General features: G+C 41.5%; 1 protein-coding gene across 1 annotated transcript in view; it reads left to right on the top strand.

The window, feature by feature from the left end:
- Positions 1-8,066: 8,066 nt before the first annotated feature.
- LOC135202486 (transmembrane protein 8B-like) overlaps positions 8,067-22,479 on the top strand; it is a 387,342-nt gene continuing 372,929 nt past the window's right edge. Inside the window, exon 1 of the mRNA XM_064231900.1 lies at positions 8,067-8,193. Coding sequence (XP_064087970.1) covers positions 8,176-8,193 — 18 coding nt within the window. The 5' untranslated portion in view covers positions 8,067-8,175. The remainder of the gene's footprint in view (positions 8,194-22,479) is intronic.

The following is a 22,479-nucleotide window of genomic DNA, read 5'->3' as shown; positions in this document are numbered from 1 at the left end:
TGTATGTTTACTATATGTACTATGTATAATTCCTTACCTTTAGTACAGTAGTACATAGTTTACAGTTGTCGTGCTATGTTATGTAGTAACCCTGGACAAAGTTTTATGTGGCCCCATAGCCTGCATCATGGAGGGGTCCTGGTTTTCTGGAATGTACCAAAAAAGTATCAAAGTTAAGTCATGTTGTATGTTTAGTAAGTACATACAGTAACCATACGTACAGTGGTTTATAACATGTACTACATATGTACATAATCAAACTTGGTTGGAAATTCCTGTAAAAAAAAAAAGTTATGTACGTATGAATAATATGTACTACTGTATGTAAAAACCTTACTGTTCATACTTTGTTACACTACATGTTACATGTATACGGTAACTTTCCTGAAGGGTTTTCCATCCAAAAAATGTGCTTCTACTTGTAGTAGTTATCCCTTGATGACACTTGTAGTAACAACCTGGAGTTGTGTGAAAAATGTTGGTTCTGGAAGGAAAAAGTAACAAAATTAGTGTACAAAATATACACTACGAAAGTTGTGAATGCAATATGTTAATTACTGTAGATATATCAAGAGTGTACTACTAAAAGAGTTAATGTATGTTAATTAATTCCTTACCTTTAGTTTATATTTGACATTCATCGTAACCCTGGATGGACAAAGTCTTATGTGGCCCCATAGCCTACATCATTCAGGGGGTTCTGGAATGTACAAAAAATAATTAGTATGTTAGTAAGTACTCTATGCATAGTAAGTTACATACAGTAATATGCACCATACAGTGGTTTTAATATCACATATAACATGTAGTATAAAACTTAATTTAGAATTCCTTACATAACTTACCAACTTTTAGTGAGTCTCAAAGCTGTTACCTAGGTTGTGGGAGATTGGAGGTGGAGGTGTAGAGCATTCATGATAAGATGCATTCCAAACCTAACTTCAGTGTGCTTTATCACAGATAACAGGCTAGGATGATGGGCAGTCTGGAATGAAGAATTAATATTAAAGGACAGTATGTAACCACTTAGGTGTACAAAATTTATTGTACGTATGCAAACATTAAACACAACTGAGAATTCCTTACCTCCAGCAAATGAAGACATGTAGGCTATGTAGAGGTCTGGTTTTATGTAAGTCACAGGTGCATGCCAGTCTGGAATGATAATGTAATAGTACATATGATTATAGTATGTATGTTACATACATAAACATGGTTATTACATATGTAATATTAAAACATTAATAAAAAAAACTGTCCTTACCAAATTCTAGTGGTTGGCTTGCTTACTGGGATGGTCATATGGTACATGAGAGTGGGTGGCTGGGCTATGGAGTGGGATGGCAGGTGCTTGGGAGTCTGGAATGATAAAAAATATATAAAATGATAGTTACTACTACTGTAACTACTGCACATGTTATTACTGTTTGACATATGTAGTGTGTAATACATATGTTCAATATAAAAATGAAGAATTCTTTTACCTGAAGGAATGGGGAGAGTGATACTACTCGTATCAACTGATTTGGGCTCTGGGGAGGTGATACTTGTCTCAACTGATGAGGGAACATCTACATCTGGAAAGAATGATAGGGTACATATTATAAGGTGGATGTAATTGTAGCATAGTACACTTTTAATAAATTTCTATTAGCAAATTTATAAAACATTTTATACAATTTGTTAAGGATTCCTTACCTGATGTATAGGGCGAGGCATCAAAAACATGGAAAGGCTCAGGGTCATCTGGGTCACTGTCACTCTCAAAGGGGTCTGAAATGAAAAAAAAAAATAATAATAAGGTTATGCAACATCAAACACATTGTACCACTATGTAAGTTAGTGTACGTATGTATGTAGGGTGTAAACAATTTCCAACATGAAAATGAGAAAAATGAAATTGCTTACCTGATTGTACACGTGCAGGTGGGCGGGCTGATACAGAGGGTCCAGGTACAGGGGGATCTGGAACTGTCACAGGTAGTACAGGGAGATCTGGAACTGTCACAGGTAGTACAGGGAGATCTGGAACTGTCACAGGTAGTACAGGGGGATCTGGAACTGTCACCACTTCTGCAATAAAATTACAAATGATGAAAATTAATGAAGTTACAATTTACTCTTACATTTAGTAGTTGTTACATTAAAAAAATTAACACATTTTAATATGTACACTATGTAAAACACATAAATTAGTAAAAACAGTTCAGAAATTCCTTACCAGGACTAGGAGTGGGAGGTGGTGGTACTGGAGACTTGTGAAAGAAAGTGTCAAGCCTGGACTGCACACTTCTCGTCTGCTTCTCCTTCAGGGTCTCCTTGTAGAAAGTCACCAATCCATGATTCCTCTCTTGATTTTGTCAAACCTGGAAACGTTAGGGTCTTCTGCCTCAAAAAGAAGCCAAGGCTCTCTCCAGATGATAAAACCCTCTGACAAGCCTTTCACAGTTAATGACCTGGGTTTTGGCTCTGGTGCCGCCTCCTCTTCCTCAATCATTGTTGTTCAAGTTCTAGTAAGTCCTCTGACAGACAATTCCTCTCCATGGGAAGCCAGCAGCTCTGTTACATCATCAGGTTCAAGATCTAGTTGCAGCCTCTGCTTAGCCCTACGATCTTCCTCGTCACAGTCTCGACGTCTTCTGCCTGGTCAACGCCTTCAAAACTGTGCACAAACTGTGGACACAGTTTCCTCCAGGCCCCATTTAAAGTGGTCGTCTTCACCTCGTCCCAAGCACTTACAATGTTCTTCACTACATCTGCAATGTTGTAGCCCTTCCAGAATTGCTTCAGTGTCAACTCCTTGTTAGCTTCTATGGCCCTCAAAGCAACACGTATGGTCCTTCTTAATAAAAGGTAGTAAGCCTTGAAATTTTGCTATTACTCCCGGTCCATTGGCTGTATCAGCGATGTGGTAGGGTGGTGGGAGGTACACCACCTTCACATTGGATGCATGTCGCTCAAATTTGAAGGGTGACCAGGGGCATTGTCCAGGACTAAGAGGGGCCTTAAAAGGCAGACCCTTCGAAGTCAATACCGCTCCACTGCTGGCACGAAATGGTCATTGAACAATCTTCGAAGACCATTAAGGTAACCCACGCCTTCTTGTTAGATTTCCAAATCACAGGGAGTTGACTCTTGAAATGCCCTTGAAAGCCCTGGGATTCTCGGCCCAAATAACACCAGCAAGGGCTTCAGTTTCAAATCACACTTGCATTGGCCCCAAACAGCAAAGTCAGTCGCTCCTTTCCAGCTTTATGGCCAGGTGCTGATTCTCCTCCTTGGAAAGGTACGTTCGATTTGGCATTCTTTTCCAAAATAATCCAGTCTCATCCACATTAAAGACTTGGTCACCGTGTAACCACCATCCTTAATTATCTCAGCCAAACCACCTGAAAAACTTTCTGCTGCTTCGCTATCAGCACTATCAGCTTCACCTTGCAGCTTCACATTATGCAAATTTGCACGAGCCTTAAAACGGTTAAACCAACTCTACTCGCGGAAAATTCACCACCAGCACTGCCTTCGCCAAACTTTTTCACTACTGCCTCATGCAGCGCTCTAGCCTTCTCCTGGATCACACTTAAGCTCACCGGAACACGTCGCTGGTTCTGGTCCTCCAGCAGATCATGAGCAATTTCCTCCATTTCAACAATGCTCTGGCTACGTTGCTTCTCGTTTATCACCGTTGACTTCATCGGTGCAGCATCCTTAACGTGCTTCAGAATACGTTCCTTATCCTTCAACAATGGTTACCACCGTGGTCCTGCTCAAGCCTAAAGAACGGCCTATTTCGGTGTTAGTTTCTCCCTTCTCCGAACGCTTTATCACGTCATATTTGACCTCCATCGTGATGACCTTCCTCTTCTTGGATGAACTATCATCGGAGGAAGTACTTTGGTGTTTAGGAGCCATTGTAAATTAGCGAAAATGGCAAGGAATTTTCAGCAACGTCTCAGCACACAACCTAGTGGAATGCAGGCAGGCACGCGATTGAAGTGGCGTCCTTTCGTATTGTTACGCTTGGCGTCCTCGACCGTCCGAGGTCGTTGTTCGGTCAATTTACCATACAGTTTAATAGCGTTAATTAATTTATGCACCTCCGCTCAAAAACTAGTTCTGCATATGAGGTATCGTTAAAAAGCATAACAAAAACGTCGTAACCTTGGAATTGTGTTGTAATCTAACCAGAAACTTAGTTTTTTTAATTATGATACTGGAAACAAGCAATGATTTTCATTATATTTGCGCTTTTGGACTGTTTTAAAACTGCGCATCCCAAGCTAGTTGATTCATTCGCCCGCAACTAGTTCCGCATGGCGGCGTCAGTAAAAAAATTCAAAAAATACGAAAAAAAAAATGTCAAAAATCATCATAACCTCAAAATTTTTGTTGTAATGTAACCAAAAACATATTTTTATTATGTACTGTGCTAAACTATAAAGGATTTTTATCATAGCATGCGTTTTTTAAAAGCGTCGTTTACTCGGGAGCGTCGGAAGCGTCAGCGTCGTAACCTCGGAACAAGCGTCGTAACCCAGGACGGAATTTCCATTGAATATTTAAGAAAAAGCGTCGTAACCTCGGAACGTCGTAAGCCGAAACCGTCGTAAGCCGGGGACCGCCTGTACATAAGTATCAGGAGAACACTTACAGCCTCAACAATTGCTCCGCTTGGTGCCGGAGCGAGAAAGTTAGATTAAACCAGAGACCCCGCCATAATACGTGTGGTAGCAAGATGGTTGGAGTTGTCCAAGGCTACGCCGGAGATAAGAGATAGAATCCAACCAGGTGTGGTGGTGAAAATTGAAACCAATACGACGAAAACGGCGGAGATGGTATACATATAAATCATAAATCTAGGAATTCATCGTAAAATTAGGGTATATCCTTAAAAATAATGAAATAAATATCAAACCTTTCCCCCACCGTCTACTAGAAGAGTGCCCGGGTAAGAAGCAAGCTCCCTTCCGGTAGCGGGAAAAAAGGGCAAGGATATAGTAGGCAAGCAATAGACCACTAGTAGTGACCACGCCGCGCTGGCGGAGCCAGCCAGCTATAACCAAAGGTGCCCCGGCTGCGGCGGAAGGCTCCGTTCGTTATAGCGGGGGAAAGGTGGGCTGAGCAACTGGGGGGGGGGAGGCTCGTCGGCTAATACGGCGGGAGAGAGAGAGGGGGGGGTGGGGTGGCCTACTCCTCCCCGTCCCAACAACTACCCGCTCGGTGACCCGGTACCCGAAACAAGTGGTCGCCCTATCCCCAGCTGGGGAGAACCCCTGGCCTCCTCAGAGGAAGGAGGGAGGAAGGCAACTGAGGTTGTCATGGCAACCAAGGGGTCCCCCAGACCCCTCCCTATACCTGGTAGGGAGGGAAGGGGAAGGGTAAGGTGCGATGGAACACGTGACCGCAAGTGGCCTAATCCCACGATAGCAACACAACCGTGGAAGGGCCACGTGAACCAGGCTGTACCAATACATGGGACATGCACCTAGGCTAGCCTAATACCCTAAATAGAACTAAAATTACATCGTAAAGATGGAAAAGACACTTTTAGTAGAAGAAAAAGAAGCCCAGGAGGAGGCAAACTGTTCCGAGGAACAGAAGCCTACTCGGAGCCAGCGATAGCCGATGAAGAGCAAGAGCCGGGATGCTGGGCCAGAAACACAGAATAGCCCTAAATACCAAACTAAGAGAATTGGTAAATGGGCTAACCTAGCTAAAAAAGGCGATGTAAAAAAACGATGAACGTGATATAGTAAGCCCATAAGTATAAGAAGTCCCAGTATGGAAGACCGGGAATTCTTAATGAGGCAGCATGGCGCCAGCGACGAGTCGACCGAGGAACCGTATATGACCTATTAGAAGGAAAATACTGGTTCCTGGAAGACTAAAATACGGTAAAACACTACTTATGAGGCACTTAACTTAGCCGTTTTTGCGATGGCAGCACGTTCCATATGGAGGATGAGGTAAATCCAGAAAATAGTACACAAGCAAGAAAATGCGTACGACGCTTAGCGCTAATAATTAAGGATGACCGCTAGGGCGCTGTGCTGTCCGTGGCGTCCCCTAGTAGTAGTAGTAGCGGCCACATCGCCCGTTGGTATCAGCTCTCTCTAGTGGGGATTTGATTGGAAGGTCTAATTGGTGAATGTCTTGTGGTAGTGTTCCCACTCGCCCCTATTCTCATACCGACACTTCTTTTAAAGAGTGAGCGAGTCAGTTTTACTGACATTTTCTTAATTTTGTTTTTCTCTGGTAATTTTAGATTAATTTTACCTAGAAAGAATGATATTAAGGATCCTTTCATAGGCCGACACGAGCTGAGCCCAGAAAGTAAAAATCAAAAAGTGACAAAGAAAAAAAATTTTAATTTGAAGTTTTTTGTAAAGTTAAGTGTTACAGTTTTGTTAATGTGTTTTCATAAAGTTTAGTTTATTTATGTTTTCCTTAAATTTTTTTATGTGTTTCATAAAGTTTAAATGTACGTACGTATCTGCCGTTTGTCCCTCCTCTGGTCGCCCACTTTTGGGAGATAGCCTCACTCGAAAGGTAAGCTTCCACATTTTACTACTATGTACGTATGTACGTACAGCATTTTCTTGTATACCATGTATACTAATACACTTATTTACAGGTATATTAGCATACGTATTAATTGGTATTGATGGTCCAAATTGTTTTAGGTTATTTCATTGTTTATAGGTCATTTAGCTTTATAATGAAATTTGATTATGGGGTGATTTTGGAGGGCTTGGAACGGATTAAGCCATTTTACATGTAAATGCGTCCAAGATACAAAAATCTCATGATTACGAAGGCCGCTCGGAAAAACGGATTAATTTCGTACTCGAGATATCCACTGTCTTATCATTTATTGGGCTGTGTGTTTATGGGCCTGTTTTATCCGCATCTGGATTTGGTTGTTGAGGGTTTCCAATGTTATTTCTGTGAATACAGTATTTAGGATGATGTATCTTTTATACTTTAATACAGATCTTTAAATATTTAAGAAAATACCGTATTTACCAGCACTAAGACACTCCTTTTGCATAAGATGAACTCTTATTCGACAAGGGTATTTTGTGGAAAATGTGTATGAAGATATTTTAAAAGTGATATTTTATGGAAAAATGTATAATTATGTGTATGAAAATACAGTATTGTGGAATAAGTATGAATCATATGTAAATTTACACTTGCCTTTAATAAAAAAACAAATGACCCTAACATAAATAAACAACGTTTATGTGTTACTGCACAGGCCACCAGGAATTTTTGTTTATATGGAATTACATCCCTTAACTTAAATGGTTCTATGTTAGCAATTTTTCTAAAAATTTTTTTATTTGTAATAAGATATGAAACGCTGATTTTCGGTCTGTTATCACAAATTCTGTAAAATTGCTTACTATAGTTGGCAATTAGCCTGTCAGCCATTTGCATGAGTGGATGTACACAAAATCATAGTGCTTGGCCTGGGTGGCCTGTCACAGTAACACAAACTTTATTTTATGTATGATAAATTTTAAATTTAGTTTTAATTTCCTTTAAAGATGAGTGTAGATTTACATATGATTGATTTTCATACTTTATTCCAGTAAACACTATTAATATACTGTAATAATCAGGCTTGTTTTTCAATGTTTTATTATTAGCAACAATTTTTTAATACCTACCTACTGCGCTGAGTCTCTCATCTGTTTTTTTATATAGGCAGTCCCCGTTATCAGGGGGACTCATTTATCAGCGATCCGGTTTTATAGGGCTTGTCTAGTGCAGCGCCATAATATGTCCAATTTCTGGTTATCAGCACCGATATAGGCGCCATAAGAGCTGTAAATTGCCAAATTCACTTCATCAAGCCATTGGAACAGAACCCCCACTGATAACTGGGGGCTGCCTGTACTAAAAAAAAAAATCTAATATGCTGGGCAAACACGGTATTCGTCCTTGTTGTTAAAGGTTGTACATGTATATTTTTATAATCCTCCATCAGTCTATTTCCTTAATAGCTTGATAGTTTTGCATCCAAAAGTTTATTAAATTAGAATTTTATTTCTAGGGCCCTGAATGGTATAGTTACGTGGCTTTCAGTGAGAGAGAGACGCCTTTATTCACACACCTCACGCTCCTTCCTTTTACAGACATTGGTGGAACCCTTAATGCAACATTCATATGGATGAACTGTTGATGGGATGTTTTTGCTTGCTTTAGTATTCTTTGAGCCAATCCTGAGTTTTTGATAACTCAGTGGCCTGGTTAAATGATGTATTTTTAATAGTAATAATAGTAATGTACTATCCTACTGAGATGTCGGAGTTTTAGTAGTATATTCTTTCAGAGGTCATTGGTGTGTGCACCTATCAAGCAAATCCGGAGACTATACTTGCTATGAGTTATCTGGTACCCATTACTTGGAATCACTACCTCAATAACAGATAAAACCAAGCCAGCTAGGAGGTCTTTAGCCTTTGATTGAATAAGCCTTATATATGGAAATATAGCTACATCTTATAAGGAATTATTGTTGTTATTAAGTGAGGTTCAAGTTATAAACCAATTGCAGCTTATTTAACTTGTTCTCATGTCCAGGGAGCATCTTAATGCTTGTTTTTTTTTTCCACCCTTGCTATTTTTGAACAGAACAGATCTGGCAATTTGATCCTTTGCTGTTGTTTGTTAAATGAGAGCACTTATTTAGGAAGCAAGAATCTTTCTTTTTCCCTACTTGGGGATATGGAACTTTATTTTAATAAAATGCTTTTAGCTGAAGACTTCTTCCAATTGATCATTGTCCTTCTTTAGATGAGAAACTCTGCCAGGCTTTTTTAGTGATGATCCTATAGTATACATATTATACTTGATAATGAATGTATAATTTGGAAGTATTAGGGTGAGAAAGAGATAAAGAAAATACTATCATTGGTAATGAATGTAGAAATTTGGAAGTGTTAGAGAAAGATGAAGAATACTATCCTTAATATCAAGGAAGCACTATCTACTGTGCAAGAGAGAAGCCCTTGTTTATGGAGATTTATTGTGCTGCTAAGACTGTGTAGTAAAAAACAAAAGCGATTGAATGAACAAGGTTTACCTGTAAGATTAGAGGGTTTTTGGACAAATATAGAATTCATTCTTATACCTCAAACCCCTCTGTCCTCTCATTGTACTGTAGCCTCTCAAGTTTAAATAGGTTTTTCCCACCATGCTGTCCAATCTCTCTGACTTTCTCTTTCTCTCTCTCATCATCAGGGTGGATACCATTGTTGGGATTGTAATTAATTTTTCAGTTTAATATTAACCCTTAAACGCCGACTGGACGTATTTTACGTCGACATTTTTTTGTCTCTCGGGTGCCGACTGGACGTATTTTACTTCGACATACAAAGTTTTTTTTAAAATTTTTCGCGGAAAAATACTTTTAGGCCTGGCTAACAAGCCGAAAACTCTTGAATCACACGCCTTGGGGGGATGCTGGGAGTTCACGGATCAAGGTGTTGTTTTTGTTTACAATCGTTACGCAAGCGCGAATTTCTTTCTTGCCAGCACTAAAAAGTATCTGTGACACTCTCAGAATTATTTTGTCACTTTGTTGACATAAGTTTTTGTACCATTTTAAATTAGCCGTTACATGGAGTATTATATATCAAATGTATGCATTTTTTTAGTGAAATACAACAAAAAAATACTCAGATTGTAGCTTGTATCGGTTTTGAGATATTTTCATATAAATAACAATAAGTGCCAAATTTCAACCTTGGTCAACTTTGACTCTACGAAATGGTCGAAAAACCGCAATTGTAAGCTAAAACTCTTATATTTTAGTAAATATTCAATCATTTACCTTAATTTTGCAACTAATTGGGAAGTCTCTAGCCCCAATATTTTGATTATGGTGAAATTTATGAAAAACTTTTTCCTTACGTCCGTGCAGTAACTCTTCCGAAAAAATCTACATGCGATTGTGGTAATGTTTGCACCGTTTTAAATTAGCTGTTACATAAGTTTTATATATGGAAATGTGCGGAATTTCAATGCACAATACAACTAAAAAACAACCCAATGGTTTTTGTAGCTTTTGATCAATTTTGAAATATTTTCATATAAAAGGAAAATGATAAGTGACAAATTTTCAACCTTTGTCACTTTGACTCTACCGAAAATGGTCAAAAAACGCAATTGTAAGCTAAAACCGCTTATATTCTAAGTAATATTTCAAGCATTTAACTTTAGTTTTGCAACAATTGGAGTCTCTAGCACAATATTTCGATTTATGGTGATTTATGAAAAAAAAAACATTTTCTTTACGTCCGCAGCGGTAACTCTTCGCAAAAATCATACGTGCGTTGTGGTAATGTTTGCACCATTTTAAATTAGCCGTTACATAAAGTTTTATATATGAAAAATGTGCACATGTCATTTAGAATACAACAAAAAATAATTGAAGGTTGTAGCTTTTCTCATTTTAGAAATATTTGCATATAAATCACGATAAAATAGAAAAAAGAAAAAACCACGTTCGGTCAACTTGTTTGACTCTACCGAAATGGTCGAAAAAAACGCAATTTGTAAGCTAAAACTCTTACATTCTAGTATATTCAGTCATTTATCTTCATCTTGAAACAAATTCGAAGTCTCTAGCACAATATTTAGATTTATGAATGAATTTAAAAAATAAAACTTTCCTTCCCTACTCGGCGCGATTCTCTGCCACAAATCTCTGAAATGCGTACGTCCATTCTCGGAATATTTGCTCCATTTCATATTGGCATTTCAATAGTTTTGTTTTATATATGAAAATGTGCGCAATTTCATGTAGAATAAAACAAAAAATATTTGAAGGTTGTAGCTTTTCTTATTTCCAAAATAATTGCATATAAAAAATATATATAAAAAAATTCGACATTCGGTCAACTTTAACTCTTCAGATATGGTCGAAAACTGCAATTGTAAGCTAATAACTCTTACAGTATAGTAATATTCAATCATTTTTCTTCATTTTTGAAAGAATTGGAAGTCTCTAGGACAATATTTAGTTTTTATGGTGAATTTTTGAAAAAAATATTTGTTTACGTCCGCTCGTTACGAATTTATATACCAAAAGGATTGCAATTTATGTACATTACAACGAAAAAAAAGTAACTTGTTTACCTTTAAACCGTTTTGCGCACAGCGCGATTGAATACAATTATATATGAAATTTCGTTTTTTGCGCTATCTATATCGCATTATTTATATATGATAATGATAATTGTTTTTCATTTCTGATGGTTGCATACTAAAACTTCAGCCAATGACAAAAAAAGGAGGGCCAAAAATGAACTCTTAATCTTAAAAACTAAGCGCGCTGTGATTTTTTTGAAAAAAAATATTTTTTCTGCTTCCGCACTCACTCTGAAACGCCTCCGGCACACGGAGACAATTTTTTTTTTTACCGCTTCGGCATTTAAGGGTTAAGAGTTGTGGTGGTCTTGTCAACCACCCAATAAATCAGTATGCTAGTCATATTGGCATGCCAAGTGCAGAACCATCTCTTAGAACAGGCTCATTGATTCCAGGGTTGGGCTGGTTTCTGGGAATAGTACTCTTAGCATTCTGTCCAGCTTGCCTTTCAAGGTGATTAGAGTTAGGATGATTACATTCATGCAATTCTCTCAGTGTGTAAGTGGGTTTGGCCTAAACATCATGTTTGTGCTATCACTTTAGAGTAGGATAAGGAAATGACATTTGGGAGTCAGCTCCTCTTCTGGTGTCATTGGTAGAGGAATAAACTCCAGGAAAGGCATGTGATAATTTTTCTTGGTTTTCAGACAGTCTTAGTTCCCCCCTCCCCTTTTTTTATTCATTTATATATGGAAAGTAACAAAATAAACCCCCTCTACCCCTGGACCTATTGATGACCATGTGGCACACAACGATTTCTTTGATGATGGCCTGGGACAACAGAGTGAAGTTGAAATAAGTGGAGGCTAAATAGGCCCATGTAGAGTAGTAGCTAAAGCCAAACCAGAAGACCTGAACTATATTAAGTTCTGCAAATACTTACAAAAGGCAGGAAGCATTCCATCTGGAGACATTACTTTGTTATGGTTTTTTTCTTTAAGGAACCAGAGTTAATTAATTAAAGAGGTATGGAGTAAGAGCAGTGGTTTTCAGCAATCTAGGGGAGTAAATCATACAATAACCATTAACCATGTGTCATTTGCTACTAATTTTATTTACAAAACTTTTACAGTCAGTACAAGTTAACTATGTATTCCTGTCGACAAAAATTCAATAAACCAGTCCCTACCTAACCAGCAATCAATCATTTTCTACTACAGTCTGACCTAAAAAAATCTGGCACCCTTGGGACCAGGCCATAGCTCTACCACAGAAATTCTCGGACAACAGAAATCACCCCTAAAAAAACCTTATGTAAATAAAGTTTTGCCAGCTCATTCCACATTTATATTGCTGTGTTATCAAAAGTAGAACAAAGCGTATGAATAATCCTTGTCATCTGTTAGGGTTAGTTCCTTATGAAAATTCTGGCCTGCTCTGTATCTCCCCGGAAATTCTTACACCTTTGGTTCGTCAGTGCTAAACCACTTTAATGTGCACTGTAGAGTTTCTCATCTCCTACCACCTTTCAGTGTTTTGTGGCACTTCAAAAATTTCTGGTCTTCGTTTTCTGCAAAACCTAAAAATCTGCTGCTTTTATTTCTTTAAACCTTCATGAGAGAGAGAGAGAGAGAGAGAGAGAGAGAGAGAGAGAGAGAGAGAGAGAGAGAGAGAGACTGACTCTTGACTCTGCAAATGTTGCACACTGTAACGATCCATTTGCAGAATTTCAAATAAGTTGTTTTAAGAATGGTAATTTTAATAAAAACTTGTTTTAATTTAAGTGATTTACCCAGTAATTACATGGCTATTAGTTTGCCACATTCAGCAGCCTGAATTCAAATTTTGTGGGTAGCACTTCAATTGCTGAGTGAAGGGGCACAGTACCCTGCCCCCTAATGGCAATATAGTTGACCCCTGTTATTCGCTGCCTCAGGATTCACAGATTTTCCTATGGACTGTATATACCCATTATTTGCAGAAAATTCACCTGCTCATGGTCTCTTCACTGAGAAATATTTACAAATTACTGTATATTCATATAATTTTCATGACTAAATGAACTTTTAATGATAAAACTGTTAAAGTACTCAGGTACTTATAAGCATTTTTAGAGTTTTTCTGGGCTCAGCTCGTGTCGGCCTATGAAAGTATCCTTAATATCATTCTTTCTAGGTAAAATTAGCCTAAAATTACCAGAAAAAGAAAAAAACAAAATTAAGAAAATGTCAGTAAAACTGACTCGCTCACTCTTAAAAGAAGTGTCGGTATGATATAGGGGCGAGTGTGGAACCACTACCACGAGACAAACACCAATTAGAACTTCCTATCAGAATCCCCCCAAGAGAGAGCTGATACCAACGGGCGATGCAGCCTCTACTACTACTACTAGAGGACGCCACGGACAGCAGCGCCCCTAGCGGACATCCTTAATTTTAGCGCTAGCGACAAGTCGCCATTTTCTTGTGCTCGGTGCTTTTTTTGGATTTTATCCTTACAATCTACGATGGAACGCTCTGCAATTGCCACGGCTAAGTTAAGTAACTCATAAGTAATATTTTACCACATTTTTATCTTCCGGGTACCAGTATTTTCCTCTTAATAGGTCTATATACGGTTCCCCGGTTGTCTCGTGGCGGCCATGCCGCCTCGTAAGAATTCCCGGTCCTCCATACTGGGACTTCTTATACTTATGGGCTTACTTTATCACGTTCATTGTTTTACATCGAGTTTAGCTAGTTCAGCCCTCCTACCATTCTCTTAGCTTGGTATTTAGGGCTATTATTATTATTCCGGCCCCAGCATCCCGGCTCTTGCTCTACATCGGCTATCGCTGGCTCCGAGTAGGCTTCTGTTTCTTGGAACAGTCTGCCTCCTCCTGGGCTTCTTTCTCTTTTACTAAAAGTGTCTCTTCCATCTTTCGATGTATATATTTTATTTAGGGTGTTAGGCTAGCCTAGGTGCTTGTTCCGTGTATTGGTACAGCTTGGTTCACGTGGCCCTCCCAAACGGTTGTGTTGCTCGCGGCCTAGGCCACTTGCGGTCACGTGTTCCATAGCACCTTAACCCTGCCCTTCCCTTCCCTCCCTTTCTGGTATAGGGAGGAGCTGGGGGGACCCCTTGGTTGTCATGACAACCTCAGTAGCCTTCTCTCATCCTCTCGGAGGTGACCAGGGGTTCCTCCCACCAGCGGGGGGTATAGGGCGTCCACTCATGAGGTACCCCGGGTCTCCATGCGGGTAGTTGGTGAGGCGGGGAGGAGTAGGCCATCCCTCCTCCTCCTTTCTCGCTCCCGCCGTGTTTCGCCGAGACCTTCCTCCCCCCCTCCCCAGTTGCTCAGCCACCTCCCTTGCTATACGAAAGAGCCTTCTGTCGCAGCCGGGGCACCTTTGGTTATAGGTTACTGGCTCCGCTAGCGGGCGGGGTGGGCACTACGAGTGGTTCGGTTGCTTGCCTACTATATCCTTATATCTCTCCCCGCTACCGGAAGGGAGCTTACTCCTTACCTACGCACTCTTCTAGTAGACGGCGGAGAGAGGTTGTTTTATTATTATTATTTTAAGGATATACCCTATTGAACAATATTTTACAATGAATTGTGTATTATTATTATTTTTATCAACCATCCCCGGCCATTTTCCGTCGTGGTTTCCATTACCACCACTCCTGGTTGGTTGTCTTTTGTGCCTCCGCCATCAGCGGAGCCATAGCCTAGATACCAACCTAGTTACCACACGTATTTTGGCGGGGCTCTGGTTTAATCTAACTTTATCGCTCCGGCACCAACGGAGCTTATGTTAGACTGTAAGTGTTTACTTGGTACTCATGTACTTTTCCACTTACAGGCTACCACTGCCAGGTCCCAGCGTGTAACGCGACGCTGTTCGACCCATGTGGACATGATGAGTGTAGGTCTCACGCCCCCCTGTGCCACGTCGTTCAACGAGACGATCGTCTGGCACCCTGAAGCCTGCGCCATCTGCTACGACCTGGTCGGGGTCAGCTGGGAGATGGGGTAAGTCCTTATAGGCTTACTTATTATTTTACTAACAACAACTTCTAGTCGTAAGTTTGTTTAACCCCGTTCCACTATTGGCAGCTAATCTCACCTTTCTTTCAGGCTACCGGTGTGAGGGAAGTCGCCCTCGCCACCCTGAAAGCGTGGGTGGGCGGCTTCGGGAAGAACGCCGCCAAGGGCCAGCCCTACATTTTGGACAGGAAGCTGGCCGTCCAGATCTTCCCCGCGGGCAAGTCGACGGGTTACGTTGACCCCTTGTCCGCTGCCCCGCTGATAGCCTCCATCCAGCAAGACCTCCAGCAATCATTTGGGGTCGTAGCCTCCCAGGAGTCGGTCCCGGACGTCGCTGCCCTGGACCTTAACCTTGAGCCTATGGCGGTAGGTGGGGAGGATTTGTTGGTTGAGGTAGGTATGTCGAGCACCCAAGGTCTTTCCTTGGGCGCTCCTGGAATTCTTCTCCTGTCCCCTCTTCTTCGCTTCATTCCAAGGCTTTTGTTTGCGGGATCTGAGATCCCTATTCGCTCTCCCGCTCTCTCGTACCTCCTAAGGAGAAAAGGGAAAGAGAGAACCGAAGACTCTAGCTAAGTCGACTTCTAGGAAGTCGTCTTCGTCTTCTTCGGCTAAGAAGTCGTCGACTTCCTATGCCGATGCGGTGAAGGCAAAGCCGAGCTCTTCTCAATCAAAGAGCTCCAGAAGCAAGGCTTCGAAGGAGAAGGCTCGCGCTCCCGCCGAGTCACTGCCTTCTCCCACCGCCTCCACTGCTTCCACTCCGGCTACGCCGTAGGAGTAGCAAGCACCAGCACCTTTGATCCCCTCTACTTTTCTCAGCAGGGGTGATGGAACAGGTGGGCGTGCTAGTAGGCTCACAAATCTCCGCACTGGGGACACGGTTCGAGCAGATGTTTGCGCAGTTATCAAACAGTCTGTCTCAATCTGGACAATCAATCCAGGATCTCTCTAACAGAATGAGAGAAAATGAGGACCGGGTAGCTGGGCTAGCTCAGGCTCCTCCCCCAGTCTCCCCAGCATCTAGCACGGGGATTCTTCAACTCCCGCCATATGACTCCTTGCCAGCTTTCTCTATGGAGAACCCATGGAGAGTAGCTGCCTACGCTCCATTCAAAGATGGAATGATCTCTATCTCGGAGTGTGGAACTCGAAGGATTGAGGACTTCGAGTTTTACCCTCCGGTCTGACGCAGCCTTTCATCGGATATGCTAGGCTGACGCCAACGGCTCTGACGAGGGAAGACAAGATCTCTAAGGAGTCGGTCCTTTATAGTAGAGATCACGCCCAGCGGGAATGGGTTCACTGCCTTGAGGACTGGGAGTGTACGAACACCAAACTCCAGGCCTACAAGAGTCCCTTCACTATTTTCGCGACGGAAGAGGAGGTTTCTCTTCCGTTCGCCACGAAATTAGTGGAGAAGTCCCTTCAGGCAGTCCTCAGGATGAGCCCATCCCACAGTTGAGGGAGGCGGAGTCTACTTCTCCGCTCTTCCCGGCCTTCGGAGAATTGTGGGAGAACTTGCCAGCTACGTTCACGCTTGGTAAGCTCAAACCGGACTGCGCCATGGACCAGTTCGGTGAGAAACTACCTAGGCTGCCGGATTCCCTAATCCAGGCAGAGTTCGATGCCGCGAACTAGGTTTGGCAGGTCCCTCAATTCCCTCATAATCACAGAAATGGCTGCCCTTTCTTACGCTACGGAACCGCTGTTCAAGATTCTGGCGAAATCTCAGTTTCAGACGGTTCTAACGGACGCTTTTGACTTCTTCCAGGCTAGGAGGAACTGCCGGAAGCATGTCTTACAAGAATGCACCATCAGGCATGAGCCTAATAGACTCTTGGCCGCTAGCATGTGGGGAGCGGATCTCTTCCCAGAGTCCGCGGTGAACGAGGTACACCACGAAGCTGCTAGACTCAACCAGAGCCTTAGAGCTAGGTGGGGTATTTCCTCAAAGAGGAAACAGGAATCCGTTCCCACTGCTGGCAGAAAACCGAGAAGGCTGGTAAGAGGTTCCAGCCATATAAAAAACTCCAGCAACAGCAGCAATTTGTGCAGGCGGTCCCGGTTACCCAACAGGGACAACCTGCCACCTCTAAGCAGAACCAGCCTATCCTCCTGTTGCCCCCACAATCTCAACCATCCACTTCCTACGCTATCTCGCCGGCCTTCAACCCTGCATATGAGGCTCAAGGCTACACTCAACCGAGAGGTAGGGCTAGAGGTTACTTTCATCAGCGTGGCGCAGGAAGGGGTACGAGGAGTAGACAGTTCAGAGGGGCGAGGGCGTGGTGGCCAACCCGCCCATCAACAATGAGGCTCCCCAGGTAGGAGGGAGGCTGTTCCTCTTCCGCCACAGGTGGGGTTCAGCAATTGGGCACAGAGCATAGTGTCCAAAGGATTAGGCTGGAGTTGGATCAAAGATCCTCCTCCAATCAAATCATTTCATCAGATGCCGTCAAAGGAATTGACAGATTACGCGGAAGAACTCCTTCAGAAAGGAGCTATTGCGAGAGTCAAACATCTAAAATTTCAAGGTCGCTTATTCAGCGTGCCAAAGAAAGGCTCAACAAAAAGAGGGTAATCTTAGACTTGTCAAAGCTAAACTCTTTCATTCGCTGCGACAAGTTCAAGATGCTTACCCTCTCGCAAGTAAGGACCTTACTCCGCGTGGAGCCGTCACATGCTCCATCGATCTTACAGACGCATACTATCATATCCCTATAGCCAGGCACTTCCGCCCATTCCTAGGATTCAGACTAGGAAATCAAACATTCTCATTCAAAGTGATGCCCTTCGGTCTGAATGTAGCCCCCAGGGTATTCACAAAGATAGCAGAAGTGGTTGTACAACAATTGAGAGCTCAGGGAATCATGGTAGCAGCATACCTCGACGATTGGTTGATCTGGGCACCAACAGTCGAGGAATGTCTCAAAGCCACCAAAAAGGTAGTTCACTTTCTGGAACTTCTGGGGTTCCAGATAAACAAAACGAAATCCAGACTTACTCCGGAATCTCGTTTTCAGTGGCTAGGAATCCAATGGGATTTGTCTTCCCACAATCTGTCAATTCCAGTGGCCAAACGGAAGGAAATAGCAAAAAATCTGTCAGGCAATTTCTCAAATGCAAACAAACGTCAAGAAGAAACCAGGAGAGAATCCTAGGGTCTCTTCAGTTTGCTTCGGTAACAGATTATCCTTCTGAAGCAAGGCTGAAAGATATAAATCGAATTTGGCGGTCAAAAGCAACAAACTCCAAATATCGAGACAAGTTGTCAGTAATTCCACAGATCCTCCGCACCAACTACGGCCTTGGTCAAAAGTAAAGAACTTAGCCAAGAAAGTACCCCTTCAATATCCCCTCCCAGTGTTAACCATTCACACGGATGCATCCCTGTCCGGGTGGGGGGGATACTCTCAGTTCAAACAGGTTCAGGGGACTTGGTCAGTTCAATTTCGCCAGCTCCACATAAACGTGTTGGAAGCAATGGCAGTATTTCTTACTCTGAAGAGACTGCTTCCCCCGAAGAAGTCTCATCTAAGGCTAGTTTTGGACAGTGCAGTGGTAGTTCATTGCATCAACAGAGGAGGGTCCAAATCAAGCATGTGAACCATGTCATGATAGCCATCTTTGCGTAGCAAACAAACACAAATGGCATCTGTCTGCCACTCACCTGGCAGGAGTAAGGATGTGATAGCAGACGCCCTGTCCCGGTCAGTTCCTCTGGAATCAGAGTGGTCTCTGGACGTCGGGTATTCATTCCAGTGGGTAAGCCGAGAGTCCCCAGGTCTCCAAGTGGATCTCTTCGCCTCACAAGCGAACCACAAGCTCCCTTGCTATGTGGCCCCCAACCTGGACCCTCTGGCTTATGCCACGACGCCTGTCGTTGGATTGGAATCAGTGGAGGAGAATTTATGTTTTTTCCTCCAGTGAATCTTCTCTTGAAAGTCCTAAACAAACTAAGGTCTTTCAAAGGGATAGTAGCTCTGATTGCACCGGACTGGCCCAAGAGCAACTGTATCCTCTTCTTCTGGAATTGGGTCTCCGACCTCAACGGATCCCCAATCCCAAACTATCACAATCAGTACAAATGAGGACTGTGTTCGCGTTCCTCAGGAAACTCTCCAGACCCTAACTTTATGGACTTCCACATGAAGTTTGGCGGCTAATAAGATTGCTCGGACTGACATTGATCCACAGAAATTTATTCTCTTCCACTAGAATCAGATAAGAGAGAGTTCAACCAGTTAGACAAATTATTGACTCAGCTGCTTAAAAAAATTAGGCAATCTTTTCTTGAAGAAAGAATCGAACACGTACAACCATGACAGTTTTAATTTGGCTATATCCTTTTTGTTTCAGATCCTTATTTGAAAAAGGCTTTAGCAGCTAGCACGATTACCAAAGTCATTAAATCGGGCTTTGAAAAAAGAAAATTCTTTCAAGTAGGATTTCAGATAGATTTTGACTGAATTTCTTAGTTTCACATCTTATCCCTAAACAGCCTGTGCTAGACTTTAGACCTTCTCAAGAGGCCCTAACTACAGGTTTCATGGTTTCTTAAATGATGTCCTCAAACTAGCTTCAGAGGATACTGGACAACTCATCCTTTCTGTACATTATAATGCTCGCTGATGGAAGACATTATTCTTATTAAGCCTAGCCTCAGGAGCTAGAATTTCAGAACTGTCCGGCTCTATCCAGGGGGGGGGAAAATATGCGGGTACATGTGGAATTATTCCTCCCATCAGGAGAAGTTTCTACTTCTTGCTTCCGGATCGTCAGCTTTTTCTAGCAAAAAATGAAAATACCTCTTGCAAGGGGGTGGGCTCCCTTGGAAAGGTTATCCCACTTCCCACAGGATCCTTCTCCTCTGCCCAGTATCAAACTCTTAGGCGCCTTTCTATCTCGTAACTTCCTTACTACGATCCCTCAGGTGCTGCTCTTCATTGAGCGAAAAAGGTTGGGTACTTTATCAGTCAAAAGGTGCATTAGACAGCCAAATTCCTTTTACTTCATTAAACCAAGCCAACCCTGTAGTCATTCCCGAAAGCACATGATATCAGGGGAGTAGCCACCTCAATTAATTATTTTCAACATATGAATTTTTGAGGATCTTAAAAAGTATACTGGGATTGGAAATCTCCGACAGTTCTTTAAACGGGCAACATTTATTTAAAGTCCTTTGGGAATCTTTAAAGTTTTGCAGCAGTAGCATCGGTGAAACATAGTTTCCCCCTGATTACTGGTATAGTAGTTTGTAGTAGAGATCCGAGGTGTCTTCCTTTCTACCTAAATCAGCCAAACATGCCTCACCCTAGTGCCAGGCATCACTCCAAACATCATAGCCATTAGCCGTTGAATCATTTAGTGGATTGGGTCCCTTATTTTTTTTGCTATGGGACATCCACACTTGTACTGATAATGTACTTCAGTGTACCTAACCTATTGCTTATTTTTATGCTAGGGTTAGGACACCAATATGTTTGTATATATTCATCCATTTTTGTTTTGTTATTACTGTGAACTTCAGTCACCAATGTTGTTTTCGTATATTTTTTATTTGCAATATTTGTTTAATTTAAGATGGATTTCAGTGATTACCTACCCATTATTTTTTCTTATGCTAGGGTAGGGCTACATGAAGGTTTGTATATTTTGTAATTTTGTTAAGATAAATCCCCCTTTTTTTTCTTTCTATTACATGGCAGCTCTTGTAATTTTCTGTAATTACCATTTAAGGATAGCTTTCAAGATTAGCTAACGTTCTAGTTATTTTCCTACCTGTTTTAGTATAAGTTAGTTTTAAGTGCTTAATTATTGTATGCTGTAATTGATTTACTTAATATTCTCTCCATCATTTTTACACTGGTTTTTCATGTTCCTTTTTTCCCATCTTGTCTGTTTCTCTGGTACCTTTCTTTCATAGGCCGACCACGAGCTGATCCCAGGAAAAAGGGATTTTGACGAAGGAAATCTATTTTCTTTTTGGGTGATTGGGCTCGTGTGCCCCTATGAAACCCCCACCCCCCTTGATGGTTGTTTTCCCCCCCTTGCAGGACAAGATGTATTTGAGCTGTTTTTTAATTAAGGATTGTAGCTACGGGGCGCTGCTGTCCGTGGCGTCCTCCTAGTAGTTAGTTAGTGACGGCTGCATCGCCCACCGTTGGTATCAGCATTCTCTCTTGGGGGGATTCTGATAGGAAGTTCTAAATTGGCGTTTGGTTTCTCTCGTGGTAGTGTTGTTCCACACTCGCCCCACTCTATTCGTACCGACACTTCTTTTAAGACGTGAGCGAGTCAGTTTTTAACTGACCATTTTCTTAAATTTTGCTTTTTCTCTGGTAATTTTAGGGCTAATTTTACCTAGAAAAGAATGAATAATTAAGGATACTTTCATAGGGCGGACCACGAGCCCAATCACCCAGAAATAGATTTTTCCCTTCGTCAAAATCCCTTTTTTTGTTTGGTTTTAACTGATGAAAAATTAGGCAGTTTCTAAGCAATTTTAGAGGGGGAAACACATCGAGTGTCTTACATGGGCATCTTATTCTTAATTTTGCGGTTTATAGGTCCGGATAATTTGGGTAAGTATTCATCCCAACCCACCGGAACTCATATTTCATAACCTTTTAAGTAGTGAAAATCTTTCAAGAAAGTTAAGTCCCTTTTAGTCTTTTTTTGTTAGTGACCTTGATTCAGATTCCAATCATAGATTTATTTTGGTTTTAAAATTAGTACTTGCAACGTTTAACACCATTCCTTTAAGCCAAAACTTTTGCATTTATTATTTACTTACCAAGACATTAGGCTACATGCCAAGTTTGTCAGTAAATAATTGCCTTAAAAGTAGTTCATTGAATGTCCATGCAATTCCATTAGGCCAAAAAATTTTGGTTTTAGGATTTGGTTTGACCGGCCATAGGTCTGTTCACGAAGCTGTGGTTTTTAACAATACATTGTAAGGTAATTCTGGAATGTTACAACCATTTCATACATTTGCAATTTATTTTTTGGTTTTCAATCAGACCTCAGGCATCTGGCAGGTCTTCAAAGCGGTAAATTAACTTTAATTTCAGGTTAATTCTTAAATGTTACACCAATCCATTAGGCCAAAACATTTGTTTTCTTGTTTCCTGGGTAACTGGGGGGGGGGTAATCTCATTCTTCCTGCCTTTTGCAGGAAAACTGAAAATAAGTGTAGGAGGCTGGAAATGGTAAGTAAAGGAGAGAATGGTGTATGCAAGATGTTTAGATGTGGGAAACAAGCCTTAAGCAAGAAACGGTTCATGACAGGGCAAGTGTTTGGCTACCTCAGGCCTTGAGCTTGCAGCAGTACTTTGGAACGTTAC

The sequence above is a fragment of the Macrobrachium nipponense genome, chromosome 30 (assembly GCF_015104395.2).
Source record: "Macrobrachium nipponense isolate FS-2020 chromosome 30, ASM1510439v2, whole genome shotgun sequence".
NCBI lineage: Eukaryota > Metazoa > Arthropoda > Malacostraca > Decapoda > Palaemonidae > Macrobrachium > Macrobrachium nipponense.
Note: the sequence above shows the minus strand (reverse complement) of the source record. Positions and strands in the feature narration are given on the sequence as shown.